The sequence below is a fragment of the Engraulis encrasicolus genome, unplaced genomic scaffold (genome assembly GCF_034702125.1).
Source record: "Engraulis encrasicolus isolate BLACKSEA-1 unplaced genomic scaffold, IST_EnEncr_1.0 scaffold_182_np1212, whole genome shotgun sequence".
Taxonomy (NCBI): domain Eukaryota; kingdom Metazoa; phylum Chordata; class Actinopteri; order Clupeiformes; family Engraulidae; genus Engraulis; species Engraulis encrasicolus.
Window position 1 is genome coordinate 24,671 of NW_026945373.1, and position 24,867 is coordinate 49,537.

The window sequence follows — 24,867 nt, forward strand, 5'->3', positions numbered from 1 at the left end:
ACCATGGACTCGTCCAGAGTGGAGGGGAGCTCCATGGGAATGGCATCGTCGTCAGTGAGGGTGAGGAGCGTGGGTTCGTTGACCGACGACGCCGTGTGGAAACATCCTCCGGTCACCCAGGGCAACTGCCCAAGGGCATCCAACGGGGCCATGGCGGACTGGAGGTCGACCACATCGGGCCTGTTGTACATACACAAAGCATTCTGGGAGGAAGTGACATCAACGAGGTCTGTCTGCGTGTCCGTGTCCACGGTGCGTTTCCCTCCTTCCCCGTCTGTCTGGGTCTCTGCGTCTTTACACACCCTCCTCTTCATCCCCCTCTCTTCCTCACTCCATTGGGCAATCCCTCTCTTAAATGCCATGCCGTTGTTCTTCATCGTCACCTCTCCGTCGCCTCCCCTCTTCTCATCCTCCTCTCTCGCTCCCCTCTCCTGGAAGAGGGTGATGCCCAGCTTCTCGGCAGCCTTCAGCAGGTCCTTGCCCATGCCCATGCCCGCGCTCTCCCCCTCCGCGGTGCCCGTGTAAAGCCACCTGACCAGCCGCAGCATGGTGCACCCCTCCACCCCCTCCAGCTCGATCACCCGGCTCTTGCCCCCGGGGAGGGCTGGCAGGCCGGACAGGAACTCGCAGAGGCGCGGGCTGAAGGCCGACAGCACACTGCTGTGGACGGGAACGGAGACATCTGGGTGTGGGAGACAGAACGGAGTACTATTTGTAGCTGCACAACTTGTATTGTTACTATGCTGTACATGCGTACAAACTGTGATTGTTTTTCGAGCAGCTCAGCTAAGTATAACGGAGCACTATTACTGGTGTTGTTACGATACATGTGTTCGATGTAAACTAATGTATTGAGACGTGGTTCACAAAGTGTGGCCTGGGGACCACTGGTGGTCCTTGAGTGACTTTCTATAGATCTCCAAATAAAAGATATAAAAACATATAGGTATAAACTTGTTCTTTCACTACAATGAGACAGATCTGTTATTTGTGCAGAAAAATTAAGCTATCTGCATCTGAATTTGCATAGCCTATAACTTGTAGCATGAGTAAGCACATCAATTCAGTAGAAAAGTGGTCACTGGATTTTTTTAAGAGGATAAGTGATAGGTGACCAGGGCAGAGTGTGAATAATGTATGCTAGTCAGTATTGAGCATGGCCAATCTCCTTTATTCACTCTCTGTAAATGCTTAAGTACATGTATATCTATGCCAATCTTTGTTCCAATATACAACATGTGTGGTATGTCACAGTAAACATCTGTGTGGTATGTCTGTATTAGGTCATGGACAGACATGGACATGTGATTAGGGAGTCTAGGGTCCCCATCCCAACCAGCTGGGTAGGCAGAGTGAATGAACTGTGCTCTGCCCCAACCTCCTCCATTACAGAGCTCAGGGCCGCTGACAGCTTTGGCCAGAAACAGGACAAAGTCATCTGAGAGGGCCCCCCAACAAATACATACAATGTAGTGAAGTCTCGGCCCCTACTCTCCCTGGGCCTGGGACAACTGACCCCTTTGTCCCTCTCTATCGGCTTCCATGACTGAGCTACTCTGGGGTCAGTTTCTCAAAAGCGTATGTTAGCCAGTTGGCAACTTGGGTAGTTACCAATGGTTAAGTGCATTGTAAACAACAAAGTAGCTAAAGTAGTTAGCAACGATGGCTTTGAGAAATGCACCCCTGAGGGTAATGTCCCCTGCACTGTACTTCAGGCGCTGTCGTGCCGAAAAGCGAGTGCCCTCATTGAAACCAATGACATTTTTTGAGACAAAATTATACTATTTTTTGCAGAATGAATTACATAATTTGTGAACTAAAAATATGCTTATGAAACATTACTCGTCCTCCACTTAATATGAGCTATTTGAATGAAACTGTAACATTTGTTATGGCAATTCTTCGATTCTTTTATGGAAATAATACTGAAATTGTAACCAGCTCTTTGTAATACTTCCAGAAGGAATGTATGCTTTATTGATAGGCTTTCCATCTTAAATTGTGTCGGATTTGTCTGCAAAAAAAAATTGTCATAAGTTTCCATTGGTTTCAATGAAGGCACTCGTGTTCTGGCAGGGACTCGCTTTTCGGCACGACGGATTTGGCTGCCCGTTTGCGGAGGTGAGGCATACGTGCAATATTGCAGTTCTGTACTGTATGATGTGGTGTGAATGGTGCCACAATGACCATGGGAGTTTCCACAGTGAATAATGTATAATATATAATTACCTTGGGCCTGGATGACGATATCACAGAACTGGATCCTGTGCTGTTGCTTCTGAAGCCTCCTCACCAGCAGCTGTTCGAACATCCCCATCTGTAAAAAATAAAATAAAATAAATAAATCTGTAGACCTGAAATAAACTGTTGGCAAGACACCCGTAAACTGTGGTGCACATTAACATTATTTCACAGCACAACTTTGGAAAATCATCGGTGATGGATCAAATGTTGGTGTGGTGGTCGTGGTCGTGATAACATAAGCCCATTTTCACAGTTCTAGCACTGGAGTTCTAGCACCATGGTGCATGAAGCGCCCTATAAAGTAATTCATTCCCATGACTTAAGTCGTTAATTCACGCTAGATGCGTTGCAAATCAGTGCTTTACGATGCAAACACCATGTTTTCATTTACGATGCAAGTACTAGGTTTTCACCACACACTAATAATGTAATGGCTACTAACTCATGAAAGAGAATTCCCTCTTCAAACCTTTGGTAGCGCGACGCGTAGCATATTTCGGTAATTCACCAAGACCAGTTAGCATTGCCTCGAGGCCAAATACTGCATTGTGCAAAGTATCTAAATTTGCAAAACTTTGATAGACACTTACCGATCTGAAATTCTGCGCGATGTTCTCTTGGTTTGGCTAGATCGTTCCCTTCTAAATTGAAGTTAACCTCTACATGAACTTTGGCTCATCCATTGACCCTACCATTCGCCAGACAGGTAGAAACAGCAGACAACTCACGGCGGGGTAAATTCCTGTTACGTCATCGCGTACTGCTATGTTTGCAATGCCCACAAACAACCATGCCATGATAGGAAAATATTCTAGGTAGGTTAGAATTGAGGAAAAAAATACATTTTACACCGTTGACCTCAAATATTAGAGAAACGATTTAGATGTTTTGATATCCTCTGACACTGTCCGACATACAGCCTGTCAACATCATGAGAAAACACTGCAACCAAACTGGAGGCTAGAGCTGGATTTTGGAATGAGTTTGTGCCACCAGCACCAGCACACTGATCACGTTTCCAATATGACTTAAAATTATGTGTGACTTTGTGTAATATGCCTATATCCACATACTTTTTTTGACCAGCCGCCACTGCCACCAAAGCAGTGTCAGTCTCTGTATTTATCTACTATGGAACTTGCGGATTATCCACTGTAGTTGGCAAAGTTGCCAGGCAAAGTGGCCTGCAATTTTCAGGCGCTCGTTTTCTGTTCCCTGTCCAAATTGCCTTTATCTCCAGTAGGCGGCAGTGTTGCTCGTTTTATATTTCAGAGTAGGCCTCGATCCTAGATTCAGTATTTTTGGCCATATAGTGCCAGGGTCCTGTAGATTTCCTCCTTGCCCCTGTTATGGCCCCTGTGCTGAACAGACAGTGACTTAAAATAATAATTTCTAACCGCGACATGATACATTTTTGCACATAACTAGCCTTAAAAATTGATTGCCCCCCTGAAAAATAACACTGCAGAATGTTGTAGGCCTACTATAAAGTAACAAAGCTGCCATATGTCAATAGTCTACCTAAAACTATTTGGGCTAGACAGCAGGGTCTTTTTTAAAGTCACGGTGCTCAGTTTGGAACGCTGAATAGTTTTACTGCCTTTTTGTTTTGTAGGGCAGAATGGGTAGTCATGGGTGAGCGGTTAGGGCGTCAGACTTGCATCCCTGAGGTTGTCGGTTCGACTCTCGACCCGCCAGGTGGGGGTAGTAATCAACCAGTGCTATCCCCCATCCTCCTCCATGACTGAGGTACCCTGAGCATGGTACCGTCGCACTGCTCCCCATTGGGCGCCACTGAGGGCTGCCCCCTTTGCACGGGTGAGGTATACATGCAATTTCATTGTGTGCAGTGTGCCCTTGTGTGCACATTGACAATGAGAGTTGGAGTTTCCCAGTGGAAAAAAAAAAACTGGATACAGGCCTACTATACTGTAGTAGAGCTGAAGAAGGGGATCAGATGGAGTGAGGCGTGGAACAGTCAGTAAGCATATAATAGGCAGGGAAGCTGACAGGGGAGACAAAGGGGGCACTTGTCCCAGGCACAGGGAAAGATAGGGCCCAGAATTGTGTAATTACATTGTAGGCTATGCATTGTTTTTTGGGCCTTTAGATGACCTAGGGTGGACTAAAGGGAGGGGTCAGAAAAGTCAGAAAAGGTTAATCATAGGCCACAATGGGAAAGCCCATTTCAACGCACATAATAAAAAAAAGTATTATAAAAAATGATTTCAAAATAAAATGTTATTGTAAGTAGAAAGTATTATATAGAGAAGATAACTAATTTTGACCAAAGGCAGATGAAAATAGTGCTGTTTTTAATTTCATTATACTGTTATGGCAGTTCTAATTTGAACAGGAAGTTATTATGGGTGTTGGTGTGACTGGCTTTACCACCATGAGGTGCAGAAATGACCCGCAACCTTTCTCCACTTATAGCTGATAGTTCAGCTCCATTTACTTTAACTTGCTGTTGTTCATCCAGACTGTTTGTTCAAATATCTCCGTTACTTCTTTGTACAGCTTATTACAAAAGATGCTGATTTCACTAGCCCTGGCTATGATGTTTGTAGGGACAACTCAAGGTACGTACAGATGCTTTCCCTCTAAATCATCCTCCAGATTATTTAAATGAAACAAATGTAAAAAAGCTTTGGACTAAAGCGCTTTGATATTATTCTGGTGAGTTGACAAAGTAAAGCCAAGCATGTGCCTTTATGAAGCTGGGACAACATGCCAACATGTCATATATAGTATGTCTTATGCCAACGTGTTATATATGTCTTACAGTGTAAAAACCTGACGGTTCTACAAAAAGCCTTCTGAGTCCTGAGAACCTCTAGGTCCTTCAGTGTTGGGCAGGTGTTGGATCATGGGTTCCTCATAGAATGTTTGCGTTCGTGGGTTCTGTGAGTCTAAGGAACCATCAAGAAGACCTCTGGGTTCTTCTAAGAACTAATTTGACACATATAGGTTCCTCCACAGCGGCAAACTGGAGGCTCTGTGGGGAACTTCTTTTCTGTGTGCCTACCAACATATGCAAACCCATAGAACTCACCAGTGATTAAAAATGTAGAGATAATCTGGGTGATAGTGTAACATGTGTTCGGTTGTGCACACATTGGATGCATTTTGCATTTTGTCAATTTTTTGTGCACTTCATATACCTAGATCAAACTTCAACATCATGGACCATGATGATGTGGATTTTTTTTGTTTTTGTTTGGAGAAGAGGTTATTTTCTCTTTCTAATTTCTCATTTATGAAGTTGGCAGCAAACATTTATCATCCTGCAATTATAGTTATTTTTGTTTATTATGAACTTGTTAATTATTCCATACTTTCCTTTGAGATATATTGCTGCTGTGTGGTTGGGAGACCTATTGATAAATGTGAAATATGTGAATGTGAAATTCATTTTCATTATAATCATCTGTTTCTTAGGAACAGAGGCCACTTGTGACTTTCTGCAACCTGCCACATGCTACGGGATCTTAGGACATCCTGTCTATCTACAGCTGGTCACCAATTCCAGTGGAAAGGAAATTCGCTTATATAAAAAAGTCAATGATAGGCCTACTGTATCTGGTATTATGCGATTTCGTAACAAAACGACTCACTTTTTCTTAAATGCTTCAACACTCAAGAATAGATGGCAGTATATTCCTGCCAATGGCACCCTGATTATAAACTCCACTGAGATGAGTGATTCAGGGACTTACAGAGTACTCATTCAGAATTTGACATCAGGAGATTTAATAGGAAACTATGCAGTGCAACTGATAATACAAGGTGGGTTACACTCTGATGGTGTGGCAGTGCACCTGCCTGTTTTTGATTGCATTATTTTATGTTAGACCTAAAATATATTATAGGCCAACATTAATTCTTCATATTAGTGAATTGTTCATAGTACCGGTAATGATAAAGTGCAATCTATGATGCATGATCTATGATGAGAGTAAATGGTAAAGTAAAAATGATGTGCGTCTGTAGTGGGGAAAATGTAATGTGCTTGAGTTAATGTGAGTAAATCACTGAGTGGTGTCTGCATATGGTTTCAGAGATGAACCCCATGACGACTTCCAGCACAAAAAAGACCTGCAAAATCACACAGAAAGACCAGAACACATGAATTACAGTAAGACAGATTCAACTCAAATGGTTGGTTACCAGTGGTTCCCAACCATTTTCTTCAGGGACCCATATTTTTACCATTGTCAGCTTTGGTGACCCAGCGCCTGCATGAGCGGGAGTCATTCGATACGCTCTGTTTCCTGCGAAAACTCAATTTAGTTATCATTTTATTCCTCAATGCGTCTTTGACAAATGCATAGAAGCAACAAAAATTACGTTTTTGAACATTTATTCAACATGGGCTACATATGGTATTAAAAATGAAACCCCTTAAAATCAAGAGGGCTTCACGACCCCCCGTGGATCTTTGGTGACCCATAGGTTGGGTCGCGACCCATAGGTTGGGAACCACGGGGTTATACCATTGTTGTCATATACTCACTAACAGAATTGTTGTGAAAGTCAGGGAATTCATGAGAGAATTAATTTCTCTCTGACAGCCGTGGTGGTGGCAGGGGGTCCATTGGAGCCTTTGTGCTTTGTTTAGCAGTGTCAGGAGGGATACTGTACATCTGCAAAATAAGAAAGAGAACCCACATGGCAGGTGAGATATTTACCACCGCATATGCAGTATTTTTATATGAACTCTATTATTTGCTTTATTTACAGACCTTGAAATACTAAGTGACTCTACACTACAATAAATGACAGAATATCATCTTATATCATTTAATTTAATGTGAAGATTTCAAATATGACACTTGTGGTTTCATAATGACATTTATTCCAGAGCCTTGATAAAAAAGTGACATTTATTTATTCAAATAAATGTTACTGCAGCAGTCATGGGTATAGCAGTTAGGGCATCAGACTTGTAACCCAAAAGTTGCCAGTTCGACTCCCGATCGGCCAGGTTGGTGGGGGGAGTAATTAACCAGTGCTCTCCCCCATCCTCTTCCATGACTGAGGTACCCTGAACATGCTACAGTCCCACCGGACTGCACCCTTAGGGCGCCACTGTGGGCTACCCCTTGCACGGATGAGGCATAAATGCAATGTCGTGTACAATGAGCACCATGTGCTGTGGAATGCTATGTCACAATGACGATGGAGTTCGGGTTTCCTAGTTGGTGTTTCGCTTTCAATATCTGGTGGTTGTAAATGCAAAAAAGTGACATGGAATTTTATATCAAATTGTGATAATTGTGGTGGTTGTAAATGCATGAAAAGGGGCATGGGATTTGAAATCAAATTCATTGATAACTGACCACCCTATCAGTGTACAGTGCTTTGTGCAATTACAGTGTTTTGTGTAATTTCCCCTCTTTGTCTTTGTGTGTGTGTGTGTGTGTGTGTGTGTGTGTGTGTGTGTGTGTGTGTGTGTGTGTGTGTGTGTGTGTGTGTGTGTGTGTGTGTGTGTAGAGGAGTTGGGGTACACCAGCAGCAGGAAGCAGCCTGAACCCAAAGAGGAGGAGTGCTGGGTGGAGGTGGTGTACATCTGTGTAGACACACACACAGAACGTCTCCACTCCTAAGAAGTCCACTTCTCCACTCCTGAACTTCCAAAAAAGTCATGTACCGTATTCTGAAATATGTTTCTAAGGTCATTTTCAATATTGTTCTGAAATAGGCCTATGAAATATGGATCATTGTTGATACAGTACTATCAGTACTATAGGTGCTAAATCAATGCAGACTACAAACTTTTTTTTAGTGTTACGACCTGGCTCATGACAAAAGCCGCAACATAAAAATGGAGACAACACAAAGATTTACAGGTCAAATAGTAATCTTTTATTTACAATTGAAATATGTCTAGGGTATGATTTAAGTGTGGTGCAGCATGGTATGGGCTGAGTGAATGGGTGTAGTGCATGTCAGTGAGTGGAGAATGGAGGCACATAGAACAAAAGGGGAGACAGACAGAACTGAAAGTGAGAGAGTAGAGAGGGACCGGCCGTGTGTCCGCACACACGGCCTAGGAGTGCCTACTGAGCTAGAGCAGAGCTTCACCTTTTAAGCAAGGCACCGCCCAGGTGCACCCAATGATTGCAATTAACCCACCTGGCATCAGCCTTGCCCGTGCACTGGCTAGCTAGCACAAGGAAGGGGCCTACAGGGTCGTCACATTAGTTCTTTAAAAATGCACTCTTTGGGCCTTCATAGTTTTTAAGCTTCATGCTGTAATATCCACACTCGAGTCAGCTTCTCTCTTTAGCCGTGCAGGTTCGGCATAGTTTATTTCACAGGCCCAAACACTGATTCCGCTCCCGCCCCGTAGCTCTACTTTTATCATCCTATCCCACAACTCCCAACATCCTTAAAGGTACATAGGCCTACTCAAAAGGGCTAGACATTACACATGCCATGCCATCATTTGGTCACATTGTACGTAAAAAGATTATGCCATCTGAAAGCCAGAGTAAGAGAGTAGTGGGGAGTGGACTTCTTTTCCCCTCTTGTGGGTAATGTCTGTGTCTGCGGTTAGCTGCATGGCCTCAACACCATCTCTCTCATCTCCTCCTACATCCTCCTGGCGTAGGCACGGCCGCTGACACCTTTTTTTCCCTTGCAGGCCTAAACTTGAACAGATAGATTCACCGCATTAATTGTGTTCATTTACTGTCTGTGAAGACTTTCTGCATAGAGAATGCAAAACGCATGTATGGACATTTAGGCTACCACCAATCTGAGTCAACTTCATTCATTGTAGTCAATCAACCTAATTCATAATTATTCAATGTCTTTTTGTCTTATTAATTGTTTTACGTAGGCCTACATTTCTCTTCTTCTTCTTCTTCTTCTTCTTCTTCTTCTTCACAAATGCATGTCTTGTGGTGTTCTTTTTTGCAAAGCAACGTGACATATTCAATGACTATGACAGGGCTTAACACCTAAGACTTATGGGGGGAAGTTAGCCTGGCCGCGCCAAAGCGTCTAGATTTCTAGGCTAGGGGGAAGTGGTATTCTAACTGCAATCTAGCTATGCAAGCAAGCCATGTGTTGAGAACTCAATGTGTGCGTATACATAGGCCTATTCGTTAACATGCTGTTGGCTATGCTCTGAATGCCATTTTCTGTAACATGCTATATCAACATAAAAATGAAAGAAATATTAAATGTATTTAAAATAGCATACTAATGTCATCATACCTTATTAAATACTGTATGCATATGAACAAGTGTGTGGTCCAAGTCAAATAGACCCTTATGCAAGTTTGTAGCTTGTCATTATCTTTAATTGAAGCTAGTGACACCCAACCAGAGGTATGGGTTCGCAAGCAGGGGGTACATGGAAAAATGTAGTAATAACGCATACATGGCGCAGTCACACGAGACAAAAAAGTTTGGGGAACACTGATTTGAGTAACTCCAGCTCAGTAAGAGTCAAGCTCACATTGTACACTCCACATCAGTAATAAACATTCCCAACTTCATACAGTGGCCACAATCAGGGTTCCCAGATGTGAGTGAGGATTTCCATCCCAAAAAATGCCCCAAAAACCACCTGAGGCAATTATTCCTGCCCAATTTAAAATAAATTCTATTGATTTCTAGTACTACAAATCTACAGAAAAAACACTCAATACCTTTTTAATGCACAAGCAGTCATCTGAAGCAGCACAGCTGAGCAGGAAACCGGCCAATCTGGCAACACTGGGCACAATTTGGAAACAGCCGTGATATGTATGAATGTGTAGTAGAGAGTAAATATTGATCTCAATGTAACAGAGGCTAACTAGCAGAGTTGGCGTGGAATGTTGGTAAACCTCCCTCCTGAAGCCTCATACAGTATCGATGCCGTTGGGCTGGGAGACTGGTCTCTTGGTCCAGCGGTATCGTCCTGAGTCTCCCTTGCCGGACCGTTGTAGTTGACGAGGTCGCACGTTCGCACCCCGAGGGGGACGAGCAGGTGCAAGATGACCTCCATCACATCAAAGGGACATTAAGATGTCAAGCAGTCCAATAAAGCTAGTGGTAAATAAATAGGTAAATAAATAGATAAATAAATAACATTGGCACATAGTAATGATAGTTCATGATGTGATCATTCTCAATGAACAAAAAATAACAGTAGAATCGAACAAAAGTGTTGACATTTTAAAGTGACAAACTGACAGGAAGCCTATATGACACCCTAAACTCCCAGGTTGTGCTGCACTTCCAACAGGTCTTAGGTAACCACAGTGACCTGTTGCCAGCACCAGCCCAGAGCACATAAAGAATGCTTTGAAGAAGGTGAGACCGCTTCATGACACAACAATACAACATATCTGTCTGGGTGTTGGTGTGACTACTTTACCACCATGAGGTGCAGAACCTGCCAACAGCCATTCTGCACTCTCTGCAAAGGTAGAGTAGAGGTATAGCAGATGGTTCAGCTCCATTTGCTTCTAGCTGTTGTTCATCCAGACTGTTTGTAAAAAATATTTCCGCTATTTCTTTGGGCTGCTTATGACAACATGAAGATGCTGATTTTAGCTTATTCTTTCGCCGTGCTGTTTGTAGGGACAACTCAAGGTGCGTACAATAACTTTCACTTCATACCAAGTCCTTCAGATTAAAACATTGGACTTAACATAAAGCCTGGTTCGCATGCTTCTTTCAAGTGCTTTTATGAAGCTGGCACAACACATGTGGCACTTGGCAGAACAACATGGGCGTCTTACAGTGCCTATACTGCCAAAAGGCACCCTAAAGATTATCTGATGAAACTCTGCAGTTCCTATTTGCTTGGAAGAACCCCAAATTTAGAAAAGAGGTTCTAGGTTTTTTGAGAGGCCTTGTGATTGCCACTGTGCTGTGAAAGAATCCTAAGAGTTCTCTGGACCTTGGGGTTCTTCCAAGAGCGTTTGCAGGCACAAACGGTGAAAAGGCAAATTAGAATCTAAAAAAATTTTTTGGTTTAGGTTCTTTGGGGAAACTTTTGGCCTCCCCTACGAACCGGCAACAAGCTGTGAGGGACCTTGTTTTAGTTACCACAGGGATGGCACTACCCATTACAGAGATAAACTGGGTGGTTGAGTAACAGGCGACCTCTATTCTGTTGTGAAAAAAGTACATGGAGATCTGACGCTTTTTGACAATCTTGTCCACACTTTTTCTTTTGTGTATATATGCACTTCATAGGTCGGATCAAAGGATGGCATGTGAAATTTGTTTAATTTGGAGTAAAGATTACTTTCTTACTCTAATTTAACCTTTTAGAGTACAACAGCACTAAACATGAAGGTCTATAATTATATGTATTCTTTTACTCTATTCTTTATTTCTTTCAGGGTAAATTAAGTTCCTCTACTCCACTAAAATATTATTGTTTATTGATTAATTTGTGAATTCCGCCTTCATTCCCTTTGGGATCAATGAGGGATATGTATTTCATATTTTTTATTTCAATTTCAACAAATGTGTTTCTTACAGGAGAAGAGGCTACTTGTGACTTTACACAACCTGCCACATGCTACGTGATCTTGGGACATCCTGTCAATCTACAGCTGGTCACCAACCCCAGTGGAAAGGAAATTTACTTATATAAAATAGTCAATGATACTGAATTTGGTATTCTGCGATTTCGTAGAAATAGGACTGTCTTTTTCGAAAACACCCTAATATCAAAGAAGAGATGTCAGTATATTCCTGCCAATGGCACCCTGATTATAAACCCCACTGAGATGAGTGATTCAGGGACTTACAGTGTACTCACTTATATGATGACATCAGGAGCAGTAATAGGAAACTAAACAGGGCAGCTGATAATACAAGGTGAGTTACTCTCTGATGGTGTTGCACTAAACCTGATTTTGATTATAATTATTTATCACACTTTATATACCAGTAATACAGTAATCTTCATATTAGTAAATATTTAATATTAATAGTAAAGTGCAAGCTGTGATGGCAGTAAGTAATGATGAAGTAAATGTGAAGACAATTGAAGACAATTAACCCAATTGGTGGTTATACCATTGTCATTTTCCTTATATACTGACTAATTGAAGTGTTGTGAGAGAATTCATCACAATCTATTTCTCTCTAACAGTAGTGGTGGCAGGGGGGTCCATTGGAGCCTTTGTGCTTTGTCTGGCAGCGTCAGGAGGGATGCTGTACACCTGCAAAATAAGAAAGAGAACCCACATGGCAGGTGAGATATGTTTCTCTGTTATTTTCCTGCTTCGTTTACATGCCCTGAAATATGAGTAAGTGACTCTACACTGTATACAGGACTATTGGCAGAGAAAACAGTGCTCACACAAAGCTGCTTTGCCAGCTAGTAGTTTAGAAGTGTTCTTGCTTGCCTGATGCAGTCCTAAAGTCTACAAAGTAGATAGTAACTACATTCCATATTATGTATTCCTAATAAAAAAATATGCAACAGATAACAGCAATGTAATATTGAATATGCAATAAACAACAATTTCATCTTGGAGGAATTCCAGAGAGATTCCAGGGCCCTCCCGTATTAGGTATTGGGTGGTGGGGGGCACTATTTGATCTTGGCAGGCCGTATTGGGGGCCCTATCAGTATTTTTAACTGGGACACTGAGTGCAATTTATCCACCACTGGGAGCAGTTGACTAACATAATTCTGATAACCCCCCCTCCCCGCCATTTCCACAATCTTTTCCCTCTTCACTCTCTGTCAGCATCTCCAGCCGTAGCAGAGCTGGAGGAGCTGGACTATGCTGACGTGTCTTTTCTGAGGACCCAGAGGAGGCAACCGGCGGCCCCCACCCGCAGCAGGCAGACACGGGAGGAGACGGTGGAGTATGGAGAGGTGAAAACACACATCAGACATCATGGAGCTCACCTGCCCGTGGAGCATTCAGAGTACTCCTCATTGGCTTTAACACAGTGCAGAAACTAGACCTTTGACCTCTAGAGATCTTTAAATATATATTTGAAGTACTTTTATGCCTTTATTTTATAGGACCAGTGATGGGCAAAATTGATTCATTATTTACAATCCAGTGACACATATTTTAAATGACTTGGTTTTAGCTGTCAAATTCAGCCAGGTGATTGGCTGGTCAACTGATCATCTGGTTGATTATGAACGGGTAAAACACGGTTGTTTGGAATATGTGGCACAGGACAATGTGAGATGGTGTTAGGAAGCAGGTGGGAGAACGAAATGGGGGAGGATCTGGAAATGACCTCGGCCTGGAATCGAATCCGGATCCCCAGCTTCCATAATAGTCAATGCCCCTACGGTTTGAGGCATGACCAGGGCCATGACCTCTAGAGATCTTTGACCTCTTTCATATTCTCTGTGCTCGCTCTGTGGAATCTGGGAATAAGAATAGGTTGCAGGGAGTAGTAGGGACAGTTTCTTTGAGCACAAGTCCTGTCGCATGTTTTGTTCCAGTTCACTCATGCATTACTGAAGGTATCTCTTACAAGAAGACAGTTAGACGGAATACAGGACTTCCAATCCAGTTGTACACATCTACATGTGGTGCACTCTGTCAGGATGCTGTGTATGTTTGTGTTTTTGTGAATATCCTGTATTTATTTTCTGTATTGCTTGCATGCCCATGTCTTGTTCTGTATCTTTAGTCATCAGTTTTCACAAGGAAGAGCGCAACACTGCTTCTTCACTGTTCACCACTTTTTATTTTTACAAAAAATACAAAAAAATAGTGGTGAACCGTGAAGAAGCAGTGTTGCACTCTTCCTTGTGAAAACTGATGACTGAACTGAAAATCTGCGCCTGCTGAAAAAGAAGCCTTCGAGGTGTACGGGCTCTCACAAAACTTTGTTCTGTATCTTTGCCATGTGATCTCAATTTTAAAGTCAATGTGTTATAGCACAGATGCGAAACTCAAGGCCTGCCATGTCATTTTACTTGGCCCGTGAGAGATCATTTCAAATGTGTATTACAGTTGGCCTATATACACCTTTAATACTGTATATCAATATGACTTGAAATGCCACGTTGTGCATGACACATGGTTTATGAGAAGGCTCAGGCCAGTGTAACAATACCAGTTCATCAGTAGTGGTATCTCCCATTTACAACATTTGTGAGGGCAAATTAAAACTACCATATGATGGGAATAGTTGTGATTTTTTTTATAGCTTTCAGTATTACATGTGGGTCCATGCATCCACAATTTCGTTTCACCTGGAGTTTTACCTGTGCCTTTGATTTTGGCCCACTGTAAAAAATGGTGCTGGTTATGGAACTGTGAAAGGACTGTATAGGGCTGATTCAGGGAAAAATAGTAAACTGCACAGGTTGTCCGGCCAGAACAAAAATAGATAATCCCAAATGAAGAGACACACACACACGTTGTAGGGAACCCTTGAAACCAATGAACCGTGGTTTACTATAAAAATAGAAAACAGAAAATGCAAACAAGACATAAGTGAATTATATACATAATAAAGATGAATATACATAATACACATGAATATATACATAATAGGCCTAAGAAATAACACGAATGCACAACATTCATGAATGAAATACAATATATACAAAATATATACAAAGGGGAAAATGAGAGATAAATGCCTAAAGCAAATATCTTTACCAGAGAGTGGATAAATGTCTAAAACAAATATCCTTAACACGTTATACATGTGTAAATGCCCACAGCAACTTACACAGTGCAAAGCCAATGAAAACACACCGAGTGTGTTGCATAAGGAAAAAGGAGCGTGGCTCCTTTAAAAGGGGCGAGACAAGCGCTCCCTGCGTGACTACACGCACAGAGGAGAACAGGTCACGCAGCTCTTGAATGAAACACTGACATGTGTAACGCTACTCTGCCAAAGTAACACATTGCTCAACAAATCAGCGACATTCTGACAAAACCGCGGCATAGAGGAACAATAAGTGCTATTACAAATCTAACAGACAAACAGTGAAACACGGACATACTCGCGCTGCCGCCGCGATGTTGCAATATAACAAACAACCGCGAGTAATACACAAACAATACAGTAACAACACAGTAATAGCAACTTACGTTCTCATAGACGCACGGCTAAACACAGAGAGGTGGACATTAGGAGTCTGAGATGTCCGTGGAGTACAGAAAGAAGGAAAGAAACGGAGAGAAAAGGTAGAGGTGACTCCTGCATTAACAAACAGTCCAGCGTGGACTCCTGTTCTGGTCGCACTGCGCTGCATTGCATAGCTCCGACCCTGCTGACCAGTTTGTGGCGCGAAAGTCTATGCAAATGAGCTCGTGGACAGCTCGTGCACGAAGGTCTGCACCAATCGTAGGAGACAATAACAGCGTGTGCAAAACGTCACTGGTACAGACACAGACACAGACACAGACTCAGACACCCTGACGCCAGAATTCTGAACAGCCGCCCCCAACTTTGGCACAAAGTTGTGTCCATGAATGTCAGGCGTCAGGCAGAAGCGTCCTCAGGAAGTGCTGGAAGTCTCACCAGGCGTGAGACTGGGCCGGTGTAGGTCCACGGTCAACAGCTCCTGGCATGGCTGCTGTTGGTGGGTGATGAGTCCGGTGTCTGGGCCGCCCCATCTGCCCACGGTGACTGGGTCGATGAGGCTCTGATGCTGGAGTGGAGTGATGCTGCTGATGCTGCTTCCCTTCCACACGGCTATGTGGGACTGCTGACTTGGGGTGAAGGCAAGACGAATGACGCTGTGTGGCGGCACGGCCGCCGGCCGCCCCATGACGGGCTCTGATGGGTGTGCGCTGTGGCCCCTTCCTGACCTCATGCACAACCGGAGCTGATGATGACGGGTGAAGCTGTCGCAGAGGGAGGCGCCAGTTGGGGCTGTCAGCTGGACTGCTGGCAGAACTGACTGCCTGATGTCTGTTGGCTGCTGCCTGGGCCAGCCTGCCGGAGTTGCTGTGCAGGTGATTGGCAGACTGCTGGTGGCTAGCAGGTGCCTGTGCTCCAGTGCACAGGCTGGAGGAAGTGGAGGAGTGGTGCTTCATGGCCTTGGCAGGACCTTGAAGTGTCCATCCGAGTCGTGTCTGCAGGGCCACAGGACAGCCAGGAGGGCCTACGTGCACTGGCTGGATGGGCATGAGGAGGTCTGGGTAGTCCGAACCGATGAGGAGAAGCGGCTGGACTTGGGTCAATGAATTGAGAGGCAGACCTCTGAGATGGCGGTAGGTCTTTTTCAGAGCCTCAACTGGGTGTGAGTGGGGAGACAGTCCAAGCTCGGGTGATGTGAAGGCCCGCTGAATCTTGTACTGCCTCTGTGGGTGACTGATGGAGGACACAGAGAAGGACACTGACATGCCAGGCACTGTCCTAATGTCCTGTCGAATGGTGCGGAGGGCCAGGTCCTCACTCGGTCCCTGTAAGCCGAGCTGCTGTGCTGCTGGGTGGAGGAGCATGGTGCGTTCGGAGCCGTCGTCGAGGATGGCGTAGGTCTCCATCCTCTTGCCCCGGTGATACAGGTGCACCTTCACCATCTTCAGCAGCACGCTACTACCTCTACTTGCTGGGTCGAGGTAGTAGGTAGCGGGTTGGCTGGCTGAAGACGGCGCAGCAGTCTCTGGCTTGTTGCGGTTGTTGACCTCGTGCAGGATCTCCAGGTGACGGCGGTCGCACTTCCCACAACGTGCCTTGAGGTAGCACTGGGCCGCCTGGTGGCCGCGTCCACACCTCCAACACTTGTTTCCAGCCTTAACCCACTCTGAGCGGAGCTCGAGAGACAGGTTCTTGAAGGCTGAACACTGATTGAAATAATGCTCCTGACTGTTACAGAAGGGGCAGTACTTCTTGGGCTGATCCCCCTGAGGTGATGGCGGAGCTGTATTGGATGAGGGGTCTACCAGCAGGACTGTGGTAGGCTGTATGGCAGCAGACTGCTTCCCTCTGGGGCCCCGCTGCTGCTCCGGCTGGCTCGCTACTGCTGCTGCTGCTGCTTTCGGCGGGTCGATGGTGTCGTCCATCTGCACGGCGACCTCGTGCTCCAGCCAGTCGGCGAAGTCCCGTAGCGTGGGGACAGGCACACGAACAGGATCGATGTACCGCCTGAAAGCTGCGCGCAGTTCGTGGGGCAGTTTGGGCAGCAGTCGTGACACATGTGACCCAGTCCGTAACTCCAGCTGCTCCTGAGTGCCCATCTTATCCAGCATCCCCACCAATGACTGGACCTTCAGGGCGAAGAAGCGGAATCCTTTCTGGTCACCACTCTTGACTGGGGGTTCCAACAGTAGCAGATTAATCTGCCTGAGTGCCAGCTTGCGGGGCTGGCCGAAGAGTTTGGTGAGTGCTGCCATGGTGTCGCTGTAGGGGGAGCTACTGTGGCAGTAGGCGTCAGCAACCAGGGCAGCTTCCTCCAGCTTCAGGTGGTCCAGCAGCACCTGATACTTGAAACGCTCGGTCGCGTCGTATGGCAGGACGTTATCGAGCGCGAGCTGCATCCTGTGGAACTGCCGTGGGTCGTCCTCTGTGAAGAGTGGAATCTTCATTTTGGGCCCACGGTAGGTCGTCTCCCGATAGGGCAGTGACTCCAGCCGGCGTGGCGGTGGTGGCAGCACGTACTGCTCCGGAGCCTCTGCGGATGCGTGGGACGATGGCTGGGGTCGCGGTGCAGCTGGGGGGTGCCGCGGGCTGTACGGCATGGCATACCCTGGCGTGGCCACATTGGATGGTGAGGACTGTTGACCCCGTGGCAGGTGCATGCTCCGGACGCGCTCTGTCAGTTCTGCAATGAGCGGCGATGTGTGTAGGGGAGCTGCCCTCTGGTGTGGGGTGGACGTCACTGCAGCCGCTGTGGTGGTGGCGACGTGTGGCCGAGGCAGAGGTGGCTGGTCTTGCAGCTGTGGCTCTGGCAGCGACGCACGGCGTGTGACGCTCGCCTGGTGAGCAGGGCTGTGTGAGTGGTCCTGATGCAGGGGTGATGAGGTGGCTTGGTGGAAGGGAAGCTCCATGAAGAGTGTCCCTCCTTCGGCGCTGCGGTTACCACCTGGTGAGTGGGTTCCAGGTGTAACTGTCTGCACCTGGATGTCTCTGGCAGGTGAACGTGGCGGAGTGACGCGGTACTGCTCCATCAGGAACTGCACTTCCCTCTGTAGCTGCTTGCAGTCCTCTCGCACTTGCCGATTGTCCTCCTTCATCTGCCTGCAGTCCTCTCTCACCAGCCGGTTGTCCTCCTTCATCTGCCTGCAGTCCTCCTTCATCTGCCTGCAGTCCTCTCTCACCAGCCTGTTGTCCTCTCTCACCAGCCGGTTATCCTGCTTCATCTCCTGGCGCATATCTTGGAGTGCAAGATAAATAGCTGCTGACATGTCTACAGGAGTCTGTCCAGCAGGGGGTGTGTGTGTCACCTCCCGAGGCCTGCTGTCTTCCGTATCAGACTGGTCAGCAGTGTGTGTGTGTGACTCATCCTGTGGCAGGCGTCGCTGGGGCAGGTCCACCAAGTAGTCGTCCAGGTGGCGAGGCTGGTGCTGCTCACGACGGGGACGGGTGTTGCCATCAGGATTATCCATCTTCACTGTGCAAAAATACTATATCCGGCGAGAGGGACCATGTAAAAAATGGTGCTGGTTATGGAACTGTGAAAGGACTGTATAGGGCTGATTCAGGGAAAAATAGTAAACTGCACAGGTTGTCCGGCCAGAACAAAAATAGATAATCCCAAATGAAGAGACACACACACACGTTGTAGGGAACCCTTGAAACCAATGAACCGTGGTTTACTATAAAAATAGAAAACAGAAAATGCAAACAAGACATAAGTGAATTATATACATAATAAAGATGAATATACATAATACACATGAATATATACATAATAGGCCTAAGAAATAACACGAATGCACAACATTCATGAATGAAATACAATATATACAAAATATATACAAAGGGGAAAATGAGAGATAAATGCCTAAAGCAAATATCTTTACCAGAGAGTGGATAAATGTCTAAAACAAATATCCTTAACACGTTATACATGTGTAAATGCCCACAGCAACTTACACAGTGCAAAGCCAATGAAAACACACCGAGTGTGTTGCATAAGGAAAAAAGGAGCGTGGCTCCTTTAAAAGGGGCGAGACAAGCGCTCCCTGCGTGACTACACGCACAGAGGAGAACAGGTCACGCAGCTCTTGAATGAAACACTGACATGTGTAACGCTACTCTGCCAAAGTAACACATTGCTCAACAAATCAGCGACATTCTGACAAAACCGCGGCATAGAGGAACAATAAGTGCTATTACAAATCTAACAGACAAACAGTGAAACACGGACATACTCGCGCTGCCGCCGCGATGTTGCAATATAACAAACAACCGCGAGTAATACACAAACAATACAGTAACAACACAGTAATAGCAACTTACGTTCTCATAGACGCACGGCTAAACACAGAGAGGTGGACATTAGGAGTCTGAGATGTCCGTGGAGTACAGAAAGAAGGAAAGAAACGGAGAGAAAAGGTAGAGGTGACTCCTGCATTAACAAACAGTCCAGCGTGGACTCCTGTTCTGGTCGCACTGCGCTGCATTGCATAGCTCCGACCCTGCTGACCAGTTTGTGGCGCGAAAGTCTATGCAAATGAGCTCGTGGACAGCTCGTGCACGAAGGTCTGCACCAATCGTAGGAGACAATAACAGCGTGTGCAAAACGTCACTGGTACAGACACAGACACAGACACAGACTCAGACACCCTGACGCCAGAATTCTGAACACCCACTGTGAATTTGAGTGTGACATGACATCCCTGTGTTGTTATTGCATGAAAACTTGTAGAAAATGGAAAGTGCCACACTCCAAAATCTTGTTGTTCAGGTGCTGGCTACTGATATAGTTCCAACATCAATAAAACTGAAGATGCCGCACACTCTGCTCCATGGTTTTATTCTGAATGAAGTAAAGTTAGTCTATCTGGCATTCTTCAGACGGGGAAGTCACAGAAGTCTGAAGAAGACCAGGCAGCCCGAAACACAGAGACGGTTTTACCAATAAGTAGACTAGGCAGTTGCCTAGGGCCTCAACAAATTTGCCCATTGTAGGGGGCCCCCAACAGTCAGCCCCACCATGGGAAATACCAGTGAAAATAAGTCAAAAGGGCTCCATGTCTATATTTTGCCTAGGGCCCCCAAATGGGTAGAAACGCTGCTGTCTAAACGTAACTTCATTCAAAATAAAACCATGTAGCAAATGTCTGCGACATCGTCACTCTCATTGGTACAATCGAAACTTAGATCAAATGAAAAGTTATAGGCTACTGAATATAATAAACAATGCACAGTCTTCATGTGTGAATATGCCAAATTGATTTGGATTTGTGTATGTGTTTTGTGCAAATGTTGTTGACAACAAAACTGAATAAATACTTCTATAATATTAAAGTGTGTAGAGTAATCTTTGCCAATCTGTAATTGGTGTATTTTTTATGATGATAGGATGATGGTATTGACACACGTAAGATGGTAATGAACAGTGACTGTGAGAGTATGAATCCACCAATATCATGTGTTATTTGTGTATTTGTTTTATATGACAATAGAAAGATGTTTGTTGGCCAGTTTGTTGTCAGAAATGTTTGGCTGAGGAGACTGCAGGTGCAGGTGCAACAGCTGCAATCTAAAATCACACCAAAAGTGTGAAGACTACACATGTGTGAAGATGCACACTATATAGGCTACTTCCTGTTAGAGGCATTTCCTGTTGTGTGCTTGTTAATGGTAATAGTGAGTAGTAATACAGATATGACTTGGCAATTCTTCTGAAGAGAATTATTACTTAAGAAAATGTAGCTTATATTTAATCAACATGCAATGTGTTGTGTTTGCATATTTCATTGAAGTACATAAATAATAGATAATATACAATATTGTTTTGCATGTGTTATGCTGACGTAGAGCTTCTGCCAACACTCAATCTTTCCCCTTCCCACCCTTTCCATTCCCAAAGCTCTGTTGTTCACTTCTTTTTAAATTAATAACATCCTCTGTCGCAGTGGGTGGTTCCATGCCAAAGGCGAGAGACGTATGGCATGTACAAGTGCAACTGTTCCATTGTTCCAACAGCAGTTCCACACGCTGTCTACGGAGAGTGCAGAACATCCTGCGTGACAGCCAGCATTCTGCCTATCACTTGTTACAACGGCTACCCTCAGGTAAAAGGTACAGGTCCCTTCAGAGCCGCACTAAAAGACTGGCTAACAGCGTTTACCACCAGGCCATCAGACTTTTGAATTTGCAGGACTGCTGAGGAACATTACTGCCTAAAGTGTTATCCATCTATCCTTTTGACATTTCTGTGTGTGTGTGTGTGTGTGTGTGTGTGTGTGTGTGTGTTTGAGTGAGGGAGGGGGGTGTTGAACATTATGCACTTAATCTTGCACTTTAAGTGGGATGGGGGGGGGCTGGGGGGGTCAAGCACTGGTGTCACTTTTACTTCTTATTGCACTTTACTTGAAAACCTGCTGCTACTAAGTATTGTACCTAAAACACAATTTCGTTGCCTTTTTGACAATGACAATAAACTCTTGAATCTTGAATCTTGAGCATGATGGCAACACAGAGCTTCCCTCTGATGACGTCTTTCCACCCTCTCAGTCTCAGTAGGTCTTTTTTTTCAAAAGGTGTGAAATGAAGCTATTGCAGTCAGGGAAGCGAGCAGCCAACTTGGCCCATGGAGAGTGTGGGCCAATATTTGTGGGCCAGTAGGCCTATGTATAGAGGGGAAGGGGACTTGCATATTGTCCTGGGCCTGGTCAAATCTGTCAGTGGCTATGATTGCAGTAAGGACCCAGGTTCAATGCTTTGATAAAGTCATCATCCTATATGTTTGTGGGCCTACTGGACATCCATAAAATAAAATTGTCGCTCCTCTATTCTCTGATATTATCAAAGATATACGTAGGTAGTGAAAGAGAAAATAAAAATGACAGGCTGGCATTGTGGCCTTCAAGCTGTGTGTGTGTGTGCGTGTGCGCGCGCGTCTGCGCGTACGTGCATGTGTGTGTGTGCACGTGTGTGTGTGTGTGTGTGTGTGTGTGTGTGTGTGTGTGTGTGTGTGTGTGTGTGTGTGTGTGTGTGTGTGTATGCACGCATGTGTGTGTGTGCGTGCACACCAGGGCTTGACATTAACTTTTTCTCTTGCTGGCCACTGTGACTAGTGGTTTTCCCGAGTCGCTAGACATTCAGCCATCCTACTAGACACAAATTTGATTTTTTTTTTTTCATCATGACGCTGTACATCTAGCCTCAGAAGATGAGGTTCTAAAGCAAGAATGCATGGGTTTCTACATGGAAATGAATCAAACAAACAGAAACTGACTAACTGAGATTTTTCTTGAACTTAAATACAAACAACTGATTCACAAGGGGCAAATTGCAGAATATATGCTATTCTAATATGTTACACCATAGAATAAGCTACCTGCCAAATTGGCTAGTGACATTGAAATTGTTACCAGCCACAGCCACGTTTTACCAGCATTTGGCCGGTTGGCAGGTGCCAGTGTCAAGCCCTGGTGCACACGTGTTTGCTTCAGTAAGCTTGGATAGAGCAAATGCCACTGACTCTGTATTTATAAATCAATTTGCAAAAGAGTTCAGTTGCAGTAAGCTGTACTTCTTATTGACAAGACGTTTCACCATTCAAAGGGCTTCTTGCTAGTCAGCCTGTCACCTAGTGTAGTGTTGACATCTGTCCTGGTTTACCGGGCTGTCCTAATTTGTCCTAAATAATGGTCTGTCTCGGGAAGAAAATACACTATACTTTCCCTGGACACTAATTTTAGGGTGCCATTGCTGACAAGAAAAAAGGTCTAAGGCACTCCACATTAAAATGTCTTTATTGATATGACAAGTCCTACATGGACATACTACAAACAAGGCCCACTCGTGTCGCTAGGCGTGGGCCTTGTTTTTAACATGTCCATGTAGGACTTGTCAAGTCAATAAAGACATTTTAAGTTGGAGTGCCTTAGTCAGAGAATTTATTCTCATTTTTTGAACCTGGAAGTACTATCCCTTGGACTAAAGAGCACCCAAACCCAAGAAGCCAATAAACAATCTGGATAAGAGCACGCCATACAAACTGAAAGAAAAAAGGTCTGTCGCAGAAGTGGCAAACTTTCTTTTACTTGCAACATTTCGGTCTATGACCTTCTTGAAGCAATTTATTGCGGGAGCTTAGCGCCTTCTCTCCATTTCATTTTTCTCCAGCAAGTGGTCAGGCTGCTTCAATGCTAGCCTGATGTCAGGGACACAACTCTGCAACTCATCTGACTAACATGATATGGATGAATCTTCAGACATCCAAATTACTGAAGTAACTTTCTTCAAACAGATCCCGTCCTGTGACTTCACTCTTTGCAGCCTGTAGGGTGTGCATGTACCGAGACACCAGTTTCTGCTTGTGCCATTTTCTACTTCTTTAATTTTTAACTTTATTTGATAGGACAGTGTGAGAGGTGGACAGGAAGTGAATTGGCAGAGAGACGGAGAGGGGTTGGCAAAGGACCCGGGCTGGGAATCGAGCCCGGGTCAGCCGCATGGCAGGAAAGTGCCCTACCGGTAGGCCACGGCAGGGCCTTCTGTTTGTGCTTTTGAAGGACTACCTGATGTACAGAAGAGTAAAAGGAGGGGGGCTTTTCTAGCAGTCTTTCTGGTAACAATACGCCACCCTGTGGCTTAACCACGTCACTGCACATTATTGTCTCTTCCATTTTTCAAGTAGTTATAATTTGGAGAGACACAGTAAACTTTGTGTCCAAATCATTAAGTTGTTTTTGTGTTTGTTTCTTCATCAAAGTAAAATGCTGTAATGATGTTGATGTGTATTTAAGATGCAAATGAAGAAAGTATTAAGTAAGCATTGGTTAAGAAAGCATTGTAGTATTTCATACATTATTTGTATATAAGGACATACACATGAAATGTGTTAAATGATGACAGGCATCATTTCCCAAACTCCTGTCTGTGTCCTGAATGCTATGTACACACGACAACCTCCATTACTACAATGCTGTGGAGCTTACTATAGCCTATTATGCACTTGCATGTGACTGTCAACAGTGATCGCAAAAATAGGCCTACATACATGTAGCCTATACTGATGTTGCCATTAGATGTGAATACTAAGACAATGACCAGGCCAAGAACACGAGAACAGGAAACATGGCATTTGCTTACATGTCACACTTCTAAACCTCAGCTCTAGCTTTAGGCCAGGGGTGGGGAACCTTTTTCATCCGACGGGCCATTTCAAATTCATCCGAGGGCCGTAAAAGTCCTCCGAGGGCCGTACTATGAACACAATCTAGGATTTCCCCCTGCACTTTAGGCCTACACCTTCTCAAGGTACCCTGCATTAATTGTATTGCAAATGTATTTTCTAAGATTCCATTACAAAATATGTCATATTTCATGTGAAGGTGCACAACATTAAAATTACATCGGGGGCCGGATAAAACGGCCTCAAGGGCAGCAAACGAGACATAGGTTCCCCACCCCTGCTTTAGGCCCTGCACATCATCGCGCCTGTGTGGTGACCAGCAGGCTTGTACGAAATTCCGAAATGAATGAATTGAAAATTCAAAGTAATGCCATAATACGAACACTAGGTGGTGTCATTACTTT

General features: G+C 44.7%; 1 protein-coding gene across 2 annotated transcripts; it reads right to left on the reverse strand.

The window, feature by feature from the left end:
• Window positions 1–14,501: 14,501 nt before the first annotated feature.
• LOC134442605 (uncharacterized) lies at window positions 14,502–19,912 on the reverse strand. Of its 2 annotated transcripts, XR_010033408.1 has the most exons (3): window positions 19,612–19,912; window positions 15,294–18,965; window positions 14,502–14,648 (listed from the first exon to the last, which is right to left on the reverse strand). XR_010033408.1 is itself a non-coding variant. In XM_063192663.1 (2 exons), exon 2 carries the CDS (start codon window positions 18,753–18,755, stop codon window positions 15,723–15,725), a length of 3,033 nt encoding a protein of 1,010 aa, XP_063048733.1. In that variant the 5' UTR covers window positions 18,756–18,965; window positions 19,612–19,912; the 3' UTR covers window positions 15,026–15,722. The 2 variants fall into 2 exon arrangements, 1 of the variants encoding a protein (XP_063048733.1); XM_063192663.1 differs by lacking the exon at window positions 14,502–14,648 and having other exon boundaries at window positions 15,026–18,965.
• Window positions 19,913–24,867: the final 4,955 nt, after the last annotated feature.

What these genes read in the sequence shown, in the direction of transcription:
- LOC134442605 (XM_063192663.1), bottom strand. Translation starts at nt 18,755, where the DNA reads ATGGATAATCCTGATGGCAACACCCGTCCCCGTCGTGAGCAGCACCAG.